The sequence below is a fragment of the Miniopterus schreibersii genome (assembly GCF_964146895.1).
Source record: "Miniopterus schreibersii genome assembly, chromosome: 14".
Taxonomy (NCBI): Eukaryota; Metazoa; Chordata; class Mammalia; order Chiroptera; family Miniopteridae; genus Miniopterus; species Miniopterus schreibersii.
This window is the reverse complement of record NC_138114.1, coordinates 6807727-6820512: the sequence shown is the minus strand read 5'-3', so window position 1 is coordinate 6820512 and position 12786 is coordinate 6807727. Positions and strand designations below refer to the sequence as shown.

At 37.0% G+C, this 12786-nt stretch overlaps 1 protein-coding gene across 3 annotated transcripts in view; it reads left to right on the top strand.

The window, feature by feature from the left end:
- The window catches only part of PARG (poly(ADP-ribose) glycohydrolase), a 143044-nt gene that overhangs the window by 105998 nt on the left and 24260 nt on the right, over positions 1 to 12786 (top strand). For 2 of the 3 annotated variants that reach the window (XM_081158508.1, XM_081158509.1), the window contains exons 14-15: positions 8205 to 8283; positions 11005 to 11113. In XM_081158508.1, coding sequence (XP_081014634.1) covers positions 8205 to 8283; positions 11005 to 11113 — 188 coding nt within the window. The remainder of the gene's footprint in view (positions 1 to 8204; positions 8284 to 11004; positions 11114 to 12786) is intronic. The other variant, XM_081158510.1, reaches the window with a different exon arrangement.

The window sequence follows — 12786 nt, the reverse complement described above, 5'->3', positions numbered from 1 at the left end:
TATATCTTTGATTTCTCTACCCCCTTACAAAGTTAAGTCTAATGACACCAATACTAACTCCTTTATGGTTTTTGGAAGGATTTTAAACTCATGTTATTTGGTTTTTCAAGCAATTCTATTAGGTAAACAACATAAGAATTATTAACAAAACCTGATTTTTAGATGACGAAATGAAGTCTAATGAGATTTGGTTACTTAAGGATTCACTTTGGGTTCCTTGTATCTCCTAATTTCATTGTGGTGCTCTTTTTACCCTGCCACACTCCCTTTGTAAATGTGAATTTTTTTTATATGTGTCAATTATATAGTACTTTAAAAAAAATTATTTTTATTGTAGAAAGTATTACAGATATCCCCCCTTTTTTCCTCATTGATCCCCTCCACCCTGCATCCAAACTGCCCCCCCCCCAAGGCCTTCACCACACTATTGTCTGTGTCCCTGGGTTATTCATATATGCATATAAGTTCTTTGATTAATCTCTCCCCACCCACTCCCCCATCACCGCCTTCCCTCTGAGATTAATCAGTCTATTCCATGCTTCTATGTCTCTGGATCTGTTTTGTTCCTCAGTCCATTTTGTTCGTTAGATTCCACATATGAGTGAGATAATGTAAAACTGAATCAGGAAGAATCAGAAAACCTGAATATGCTAATAACAACTGATGAAATCGAAGAAGTAATGAAAAAAAACTCCCAGCAAACAAAAACCCTGGTCCAGTCAGCTTCACAGGGGAGCTTTCTAATTCTTTAAGTTGTAGGGTTAGTTTACTAAAAATTTTTCTTGCTTTTCCTCTTAGGACTGCTTTCCTTGTGTTCTATAGGTTTTGGGCTGTTGAGTGTTCATTTTCATTTGTTTCCAGGAAGTTTTTGATTTCCTTCTTGATCTTATTGGTAACCCATTCATCGTTTAATAACATGTCATTTAGCCTTCTTGTGTTTGAATGTTTTTGAGTGTATTTACTAATTTCATGCCCTTGTGGTCTGAGATGCTTGATATGATTTCAACCTTCTTGACCTCATAGAGACTTGTTTTGTGTCCTAACACGTGTTTGCTTACTCTCGGCCTCCTCTGGCATTCCTCTGATGCGAATATTGTTACATTTCATGTTGTCCCACAGCTCCCTTAAGCTGTCTTCCTGTTTTTTAATTGTTTTTTCTTTTTGGATCTTGGATTGAGTGATTTTTTTCTACCCTGTCTTCTAATTCGCTGATTCAGTCCTCAGCTTCCTCTAATCTGCTGTTTATTCCAGTGTATTCTTTACTTCTGCTATGTCATTCTTAATTTCCTTCATAGTTTCCATATCTTTGTTCATGCTGTTGAGCATCCTTACAATCAGTATCCTGAACTCTGTATCTGATAGATTGCTTATCTCTCTTTCATTTAGCTCTTTTTCTGGAGACTTCTCTTGTTCTTTCATGTAGGACTTGTTTTTTGTCTCCCCATTTTGGCTGCCTTTTGGGGTTTGTTTCTATGTATTAGGTAGATCTGCTAGGACTCCCAGTCTTTTGGATGGTCTCTGGTGCAGGCCAATGTCAGATGCTGTTTGTGACTGACCTTGAGAACCCTGTTTGGAGGTACTAACAACCCTCAGCTTGAGGCTAGGTGTGTTTGGACAGGATCAGGATGCGCACAAAGTCTGCTTTTCCAGGGTCCAGAATCAGATAGGGCAAAGATTCAAAGCACTTGAGGTCTGCCTCTGCCTGCAGGCTGACTAATCTGATTATCTTAATGAGCCTCAGGCTGTAGAAACTCCCTGGAGTTGGGTGAGAGGTTTTCTAGCAGGGTGGGGCAATTCCTTCCCCTTCAGGCAAAAGCTGCTTGGAGGGTAAGTATCTGCCCCTGCAGTATGGGTGAATGACTCGGCACAGGAATCCAGAGGGGTGCCCTCTGAGCTTACAACCCTAGATTCTCCTCACAGAGCTCCAGTCCAATCTGCCTTCCCTCTGCTGGAGCTCAAGGTGTGTGGCTGCACGATATTTTGTGTGTTGGCTCTTTAAGAGGGTGCCTGCATTCCCAGCCGTCTCTACCTGGCAGACAGAAACACGGCTGCTTCTCACAGCCAGATGTTATGTGGGGTCCTTTCTCAGTTCTGGTGCTATTAGCTGGGAAGCCCAGCCTGGGGTTTAGGCCCCAGAGTCCTCAGTGGGAGACCCCCACAGCTGAGATCTCCCTCTGGACCTTCAGCTGCTACCTGTGGGAGCCCAGCCAGCCCTCTCGCCTCCACACTTCCTACCAGTCTCTATGTGGTCTTCGCTTTTCGTCCTTGCTTACAAGGGTGCTCTCTAGCTTGTCTTCAGTTGCAGTTGATTATTCAGGATGGTTTTTCTATATTTTAGTTGTAATTCCAGTTTGTTCCTGGGAGAGTGTCCGTGTAGCTTCCACTCAGTCTGCCACCATCTTTAATCTCCCAGTTATATAGTACTTTTGTAAGTATTTCTGGACTCTTTATTTTAACCTCAGTTAATACAATGTTTTTCCTGTTTTGCTCATTAATTATCATGTTTCTATGGGAAATATTTAATTATCTGCTTCTATATTCTTGCATTATAAGATGCTAATGTAGGCACAAATGCTAATAATTTATAATCCATACCCTCAAGAAGCTGACAGTCTAGTGAAGGAGTTAGGTAACGTTTTTAAACTGCTTTATTGAGATATAATTGACAATAAACGGTATATTTTAAAGTGTAAAATTAAGTAAATTTAAACATACAGCTTTACACATAAAAGTACCTTTTTCCCAGTACAGCCCACTTATCAAAATTAGAACAGTTAACATTGATAAAGTACTATTAGCTACTTTCTAGTAAATACATGTATTCTAATTTTGTTAGTTATCCTAATTATATTCTCTAGGTTGTTTTCTTCCCAGGCTAATCCTATCCATGATCAGACCTTGAATGTAGTTTACATGAATCTTTTAAACTGGGACAGTTTCTCACTCCTTCCTTTTGTTTGTTCACCTTGATATTTTTAGAGTGTATAAGCCAATTACTTGGTAGAGTTTCCCTTATTTGGGGTTTGCCCAGTGTTTCTTGAAAACTAGATTTAGTTTATTCATTCTTGTAGGAATCCCTCTGTAGTGATATGTCCTCCTCAGTGTATCTTTTTTTTTAAAATAATACAGAGATTTTTTTAAAAAAAAATATTTTTTTATTTTACTGATGTTTTTAGAGAGAGAGGAAGGGAGAGGGATAGATAGAAACATCAATGAGAGAAAGAGATCGATCAGCTCCCTCCTACACATCCCCCACTAGGAATCGAGCCTGCAACCTGGGCATGTGCCCTGACGGGGAATCAAACCGGCAACCTTTTGGTTTATGGGTCAACGCTCAACCACTGAGCCACACCGGCTGGGCCTCTGTATCTTTTGAGGAGAGGAGTAATACCATTTTGTCCTAATATTTGTGATATTAGGTATAATGAGTTGGTTAAGGTGGGATCTGCTAGGTTCCTCTTTGCCTTTGTAATTAATATGTAATTACATATTTTACATACTTTGAAACTGTAATATCCCATCAGCAGACTTTTACCCACTAATTTCAGCAGCCCTTGATAATTTCTTTAACTTCATCATTCCGTCTACATTTGGTAGGTGGCACAAGAATTATAGACGTATGGATTCTTATTCAGTGGGTGATAGTCCATTACTATCATCTGTTTTGATGCTAAATTGTCACAGATTTGGTCAGTGAGAGCCCTTCACATTGCTTACTGTGTCCTTCGAGTGTGCCATCATCCTTGAATGCACTTCCTTCTTCTCTGGCACAGAAAGATGTTCTAGGCTCATCCCGCGTATTCCCTCCTCCAGCTCTGGAATCAGCCATTTCTCCAAGGAGTCCTGGATTTTAGTTAGTTTTTACAAATTAAGATTTGAATACTCGATGTGCTTATTGAGTGTCATTGTGTCTATGCTCTCTCATCGGACAGGCACACACCCCCAGTTGAATTCTTAAGGACATCTCCCATTCCACCCAACATCAGGACGTACACTCTCATCTCCCTCTTTTCCATACTGAAACTCACTTCCCCAACAGTGGAAAATGTGGCTCCTAGTGTTGTCTATTTTTTCATTTGTTTAGGCCTAGAATACACAAAAGGTGATTTCAAACCTTCAAAGCCATGTCACTGCAAAAGCAGTGTTCACTGTTAAGTGGAGTTCAGTATTTTTGTATAGTTCACTCCCTTCTCCTCCCCCTCCCTCCCTCTCTCCCTCCCTCCCTTCTGTCCTTCTGAGATAAAACTTACACCAGCCAAAGAACACAGTGTTAAGTACATAATTTGGTGAATTTTGGCAAAGAGATACACCCTTATAATCCCACATCCCTATCAAGTGATAGAACAACATGTCCATCACCCCCAAAAATTCCCCTGGGCCCTTTTTCTGGTCAATATCCATGCCAGTCCCAGAAACAAAAATTATTTTTCCATCATAAATTAGTTTTGTCTTTTTAGAATTTCATTGAAATAAATTTACATAGTGTGTACTCTTCTGTGCCTGGCTTCTTTTGTTCCGCATAATATATGAAAATCATCTATGTTTTTGAGTGTATCTGTGGTTTATCCCTTTTTATTACTAAGTAATACTTGTTTGTATGATTGTGCCACTTGCTAATTTCCTATTGGTGGACATTTGGATTGTTTCCATTTTTAGGCTTATGATTGTCTTTTTTATATGTCAGTGTGGCTAGGCTATAGCCCCTAGTTTCAGTCAAACACTAATCTAGGTGTTGTAAAGATATTTTATAGATGTAATTAAAGTTCATAATCAGTTGGCTTTAAATAATAGAGGTTATCCTAGATAATCTGATGGGTCTCATTCAGTCAGTTGAAAAGCCTTAAGAGCAGCACTGAAACTTCCCTGAAAAAGAAATTCCTTCTGTGAACAGCAGCCTCAACCTGTGCCTGAGAGTTCTACCCTGTCCTTAGCACTTGCCTAGTTAGCTCCAACAATTGAATAAGTCATTTCCTTGCAATAAATCTTTTAATATGTATCTTATACTGGTTCTCTTTCTCTGGCTGAACCCTGACCAATATGAGATTATTGTTAATAAAGCTGCTTATGAACATTATTGCAGTTTCAGTTTCTCTTAGATAAATACCTATGAGTGGAATTTTTAGGTTAAGGGGATGTATTTTATAAGAAATTGCCAAACTGTTTTCTAGAATTGTTGTCTGTTTTGTGTCCTACCAGCAATATATTAGAATTCTACTTGTTCTGCATCCTTGTCAGCATTTGATGTTGTCATTCTTTATTTTAGCCATTCTTTTGGGTATGTAGTAGTATCTCGCTATGGTTATTATTTACATTTCTCTGATTCCTAATGATGTTGAGCAATATTTCATGTAGGCATTAGCCAATTGTTTAGCTTCCTCTGTGAAGTTTATGTTCAAGTCTTTTGCTCTGTTTTTCAAAATTGGGTTGTTTTATTGACTTATATAGTTCTTCAAAAATTCTAAACACAAATCTTTGTCAGATATTTGTTTTCAGAGTATTTTTCCTCCAGTCTTGCCTAAGCATTTTCCTAAAGATATTTTACTATTAATCTAATGTAGTTTAAAAAAAAATTATCAGGTTACTGCCTTCCTATCCTAAGAAATCTTTACCTACCCCAGTGTCATAAAACTATTCTGTTTTCTTCTAGAGGTCTTATAGTTTTATGACTATGTTTGTTATCTCTCTCAAAATAATTTTTCTTCATAATATGAGAGAACAGTTGAAATTTGTTTATTTATTTTTTCTATGAATATCTATATGTTCCAGGAACATTAAGTCAATTGACCATACAAGTGCAGAATTACCTATTAATTCTAAATTGTTCCATTGATCTATTGGTCTTTCCTTAAATGACAGCCAAGTACAGTTGAACCTTGAACAACACAGATTTGAATTACATGGGTCCACTTATATATGGATGTTTTTCAGTTAATACCTGTACTGTGTTCTTTCCTTGGTTTGGAGTCTAAGCATGTAGAGGGATGGCTGTATGTATTGGCCTATGCCATTGTGTATAGGGAACTTGAGCACCTGTGGGTTTTGTTATCTGTGGGGCGTGGGGGCGGGAGGGGGCAAGCAGTCTCCCATGGATAGAAGGAGACAGCTTAAGTTTTAGAGAGTCAAAGGCTATACACAGATTTTTGGCTGTTCACGATTTGGTACCTTAACCCCTGCGTTAAGGGTCAGCTGTAAAGGTCGAATCCTCCAAGTTTGTCCTTTTTTTCAAAAATGTTTTGGCCATTCTGGGTTATTTGCATCTCTATAAATATTAGAATCGCTCTCTCAGTTACCATGAAAAAAGTCTACGAGGATTGTCAGTAGAACTGAGGAAAATTGACATTATAAAACCCCTGAACATATATAATCTTACCTTTCCATTTCTTTAGATCTTTTTAGCTTTTTTCTGATGGTGTCTTCTACACCTTTTGTTAAATTTACTAAATATTTTACGGGTTTTGACGCTATTATTAATGGATTATTTTACGTTTTATTTTCCCTTTGCTTGCTGCTAGCATATAGGTATGCCTTTGACCTTACTGCATTTACTTATGAGCTTTTCTTTTTTTTCTCTTCCTCTCTCCCCCAAACATTCTCTTTCTCTTCTTAGTGATTCCTTAGAATGTGCTATTTAAACAGTCAGGACATGTGCAAATAGCTACACTCTTCCTTACTTTTTTTTTATTTTTACTCTTTATGACTTTATTTCTTGTTTTGCCTTATTACAGTGGCTAGTGCCTTTACTATAGTGTTGAATAGAAGTGATGAGAGTGGTAATTCTTACCTTGATTTGTTAAAAAAGAGACAGCAAGCCTGAAATAGAGTCGCTTATACTAAGCCCACATCACTAAACTGAGACTTAACACCTAACTTACACTTTTTTGCCTTCCACCTGGAGTGGACTCTTAACCCAGTCAGTCTGGAATTACCATGTCCGCATTAGTGAGGAAATCTGCCCGAAAGACCCCTGCCTTCCCGGAAGGAATGTGACCTTGCCTGAAACAATCCCTCTTTGCCTTTATAACTTCCTTGTCCCATTCCCTTCTTCCTATAAAAGTCTTTCATTTTGTACAGCTTTTCGGAGCTTCTTTGTATCTGCTAGATGGGATGCTGCCTGAATGATGAATCATTAAATGAAACCATTAAGATCTTAAAATTCACTCACTTGAATTTTGTTTTGTAGCAGATCTTAAGTGGAATATTTTCACCATTGAATATGAAGCTAGTTGTAAGGTTTTATGTAATAATCTTTACTCAGATTGAGGAAGTTCCTTTTTCTCAATTTTGCTGAGTTTTAATCATGAATGAGTGTTGAATTTTATCTTTTCTGCATCTTTTGATATGTGGGGTTCTTTAATTTGTTAATATGATGGATTTCATGAATTGATTTTTTAAATGTTAAACCAAAATAAAAACATAATTGTTATGTCTTTCTGATGAGTTAACACTTTTATCATTATGAAATGTTCCACTTTATCTTTCATAATACTATTATCTAATATTAATATAACTATGGACACTTTCTTATTATTAGTGTTTTCATGTTTGTTTCTTTTCATTTATAGGTTCCTCACTCTTTTTCTTTCCTTACCCCTTTTTTATAAGCAACCCAAACTGTCAGTCCTGTAGAGCTTCCCATGGTCTGAATTTTGCTGACTACATCTTCATGGTGGTATTTAGGATGTTCCTCTGTTCTCTGTCTATAAATTGGTAGTTAAATGTGAAGGCCATTTGTAATCTTGATCACTACATTTATTATTCTTTGTGTATAAAAGCTTCAGAGTTGTTTAAGTAAACATGTAAGAAATTAATCCAGTCCCAAAAGTGACATTAATTTGGTTTTAGATAAAGAACTGATATAATTAGCATGCCATGATTTGGTTTTATGTTCTTTTTATTTTTATTAAATATATTCTCTATTTTTATAAATTTATATTTCCTCAAACACCACATATTCTTGAATATTTTTCCCTGAATATTAAGTCTTTGTCATAAATATTTTCAGTATTGAACCTTTATTATATAAGTAGTCATTTGTTAAGAAACAGTCATTGTATGATAAACATAGTGGCTTTTGGAGGCATCATTTTATTTCTTTAACGGGAAGTAATAATCATTAAGACCAGTGGTTTTTTGTTTTTTTTTTTAGAAGGTGCAGCTTTTAAGAAAATATTTCTGAAAGTAATATTGACAGATTCTTTTTTCAGGTACCGAGCAGTACAGTGAATACACAGGCTATGCTGAGACGTACCGTTGGGCCCGGAGCCATGAAGATGGGAGTGAAAGGTGAGTTCATTTCTGACTTCAGTTATCACATGGCCAAAAGCTAGGGAGTGTGGCCTCATACATTCTGTCTCTCATCTACTCTTATTTAAGAAATATAATTTTCTTTTAAAATTCTGTATTACAGGTTCATTAGTAGTTAAAACAGTATTACCATATACCAAAGAGAAAAAAAGAGAAGTAAAAGCCAAAAGTCTAAATCCAGGACGAGCAGTCAATGGAAGTTAACGTCCAAGGCCAGACTTGCTTGGGATAGTTATAGTTATAACTTAAAGCCCTTAAACAGCATAAGTAGTTATCCTTAACTTTTCTGGGAGATTAGGTATGTTCAAGACAATTTGCCTACTGCTGTGAAACAATTGACAGCAGAAATTACAGTGGACTTTGCTGCTGCTATCTTCTATTTTTTATTGAAATATATTTTTACATGTTCTTGCTTCCCCACTAAATTGGTTTAACAGAGGTGAATTTTTATGGAAATGGAGCCTGAAAGCTTGTGTATGTGTGTGTTCTAATGAAAAAGAGCCAGTGTGGGCTTAAATGCTCCAATTAAAAGACATAGGGCAGCTGAATGGATAAGAAAACATGACTCATATATATCTAGTCTACAAGAGACCCACCTCAGAATGAAAGGTACAGACTAAAGATAAAGGGATGGAAAAGATATTTCATGCAAATGGAAAGGAAAAAAAAGCTGGAGCAGCAATACTTGTGTCTGACAAAATAAACTTTAAAACCAAGGCTATAGTAAGAGACAGAGAAGGACAGTACATGGTGATAAGGAGAGCAGTTCAGCCAGGGGATGGAACCCTTGTAAACATTTACGCACCAAACGTAGGAGCACCTAAATGTGGAAAGCAAATCTCATAGTAGTATTTTTTCTGATATATCTCCTCAAGCAAGGGAAACAGGAGAAAAAAATAAACAAATGGAACTACATCCAACTAAAAACCTTTTGCACGGCAAAGGAAACCATCAATAAAATGAAAAAACAACCCACTGAATGGGAGAACGTATTACCCAATGATACCTCTAATAAGGGGTTAATATCCAAAATTTATAAGCACCGCCAAAATTTATAAGGAACTTACACAACTCAGCACCAAAAAACAAACAACCCAATTAAAAAATGGGCAAAGGACCTGAAGAAACACTTCTCCAAAGAGGACACACAAATGGCCAATAGAAGTGAAAAGATGCTCAATCATCAGAGAGACGCAAGTTAAAACCACAATGAGGTCTCTCACCTCACACCTGTCAGAATGACTCCGTCAGTAAATCAGCAAACAAGTGTCAGTGAGGGTGTGGAGAAAGGGAGCCCTTCTGCACTGCTGGTGGGAATGCAGACGGGTGCAGCCACTGTGGAAACAGTATGGAGGTTCCTCAAAAAATTAAAAATGGAACTGCCTTATGACCCAGAGATTCCACTTCTGGGAATATATCCTAAGAATCCCGAAACACTAATTCAAAAGAATATATGCACCCCATGTTCATAGCAGCGCAATTTACAATAACCAAGATTTGGAAGCAGCCCAAGTGTCCATTACTAGATGAGTGGATAGAAAAGCCAGGGTACATTTACACCATGGAATACTACTGGGCCCTTAAAAGGAAGGAAATCTTACCCTTTGTGGCATTGGTAGACCTGGAGAGCATTATGCTAAGTGAAATAAGCCAGTCAGAGAATGACAAATTCCATATGACTTCACTTACATGTAGAATCTAATGAACAAAATAAACAAACAAAATAGGAACAGACTCCTAGATGGAGAACAAACTGACAGCTGTTAGGGGAAGAGGATTGTAGGACTGGGTGAAAAAGGGGAAGGGATTAAACAAAACAAAAAAGAGCCATTTTCGCAGAAAGAATCAGCTATTGCCCATGTAGCCATACAAGTTTATTCTTTGTAATATCTCAATCCAGCCCCTGGTCTCTTTCCCTTTGTTTTGGTTAAAATGTGTGGTTGCAATAGTTATCTATGTGGATGTTTAATTTATGATAATTATTTACAGATTAACGTGAAGGTTTTTATTGCTATTCTTCAGTGTGGAAAGTTGCTTGGCATATCAATATGTGCAAGTTTATAAGAGATGAAATATTTGGAATTTCACATTTCCAAAATCACCATCTCATCCAGTCCTTCGTATTTCCACAGGCAATGTGTTATTTTGTCTTCTTTGAGTTATTGTCTGCTTTGCTGTCTTTGTCTTTTGAAATAATTTCACAGTCAGCACAGTAGGTAGGATGTTGTACTGAATTGCTACACATTGTAGCACTTGACTTCTTGGGATTATTTCCTGGATGATACATGGTGATGTTACATACCCAGTGACCTTTCAAAACAGAGAGGAATGAGCTTGTGTCCAAATACAAATGCCATGTCTTTAGTATTAGAGGAAAACAGAGACCTCAGTTTCTTTGTTTTCCCCGAAATCCTTTAATCTCTGAGACTCCCTGTAAATGATGTACCCGTTTACAATATGTCATATTTGTTGTCTCTCCATAATTTTTTATTTTGCTGTGTAATGCCTGGCAGTCTACAATGTGTATACCTTGGAATCTAAAATAATATGGTGTTTTCTGCCTTCTTGTTTTTCTGAGACCTATGCCATGGGCTTGTTTTTAATACTTTAACCCTATAGAGTGTCAGAAACCTGTGAAGGCCTTTACTCTGTGAGTGTCTTTCCCTTCCCCTCATCTTTCCCTCCTCTGTCCTGCTCCAGGGACGACTGGCAGCGGCGCAGCACTGAAATTGTCGCCATCGATGCCCTTCACTTCAGACGCTACCTCGACCAGTTTGTGCCTGAGAAAATCAGACGTGAGCTTAACAAGGCCAGCAACCTTATTTCTTAGTTCATCTGGCAGCTGTCATCTATTTACTGTCATTTTATTAATGCTGAAATTAATGCTTTCTGGTAATTCTTGCAGTGTCAGTATGTCTGCCCACAGCTCTCCTGATTTAATGGATCTGTCAGCTTGTACAAGATGTACTTTCCGTTTCGTAATTGTTTGATTACTGATGCCAGATAGACTGCTGCTTGGCATTAAGCCCCACACGTGCATTTATCTCATCAAGTACCTTTAGCTGCTTTGGAACATTATCATTGTGAAACTAGATAGACGTGACCGAGCCCTGAAAATTTTTTTCGACCCACCCAGTCATCTTTTTCTCTATGAGGTATACTGTCAGGATTAAAACAGATAAACAGTAAAAGTCAAGTTAAAATTGGTCTATTGTAGGTAAGATTCCTATGAATTACTTACTGATTTAGGAATTAGACATATTTATTGTCTAATTAATTTTCTATGATGCTTAGTGCTCTCTACTATAATCATTTGCTTTTTGATTGTATTACAGAAATATAAAAATGAGCCATTCCTGTTCTTAGTTCAAATTTTCACCACTGCTAACCACAATAAGTATACTATCATACATTAGATTATTAAAACTATTCTTTAGATTTAGGGTCTTAGCAAAACAGTTGGCTTTTTCTTTAGTTCCTCAAAGTACTCTCACAGCTAAGAACACTGACCCAATTCTGAAAACCATGGTTTAACTCCTACAAGTAGGATTTAGTTATGAGACTGTTTATTGAGATAATGAGGTTTGTGGTTTTACATGGTTACAGATATGCCAGGCCCTACACAGACTTTTGATAGTGAGAGCAGACAGGGTGTATCTTTGCAAGGGGGCTGGAGTGCCTTTGGATCGCATGTCTGGCATTCAGATGTCACCTTCACATCTTCTTCCTGGGTCTCCCCACAAGAGTGGTCTCTCTGCTGGTCTGTTTATCCCAGCTCAACCGCCTTGCCTTTCATATTACTAGCAAAACAAATAACCAAATAATCTTAATTTAGTGGCTATTACAAATGTAATAATTACATTTATTATCTTATATCCTAATCTGCTTGAGAATCTAAATTATTGTTGCACATATTTTCTTATATATAATTTATTAAGTTGTTTTAATGTGAGTAATTTCACTATCCAGAAAGACTGTTCTTTGTTTTATCAGCAGTTATAATTTCTCTCTTACCTGACCTGAAAGTCAGAAACTTGCCTGAAAGATGTCTTTTATTATTCTAACTGCATTTCAAATGTATGCCTGTTTCACTGTCCTAAACTCTTGCCTTATAGCAGTTGTTTCCAAGCACGTTTTTATTATATACATCAATAGAATAAAAGGATTTATATTTAGATTTTCATCAGATGTTACTTATTAAACATGTATATGTGAATTTTTCACACGGTCCTTGATACTAGAAGTCATTTATATGAGCAGTAGGTAGTGTGGAGAGAAATATATAAAAAGGAAATGTATTTAAGCATAATCATATATTAACAGATTTGAATTTTCCTTTCTTATTGGATAAAGTCTGTATTCTCACAAATACTTTCTGAAGGAGCTAGATCATTCACTTTTAGAAATTAGCAACAAACAAGATCTTTTTTTTTTTTCCAATCCTTGCCCGAGGACAAGCTTAGAGAGAGAAAGGAGGGGGAG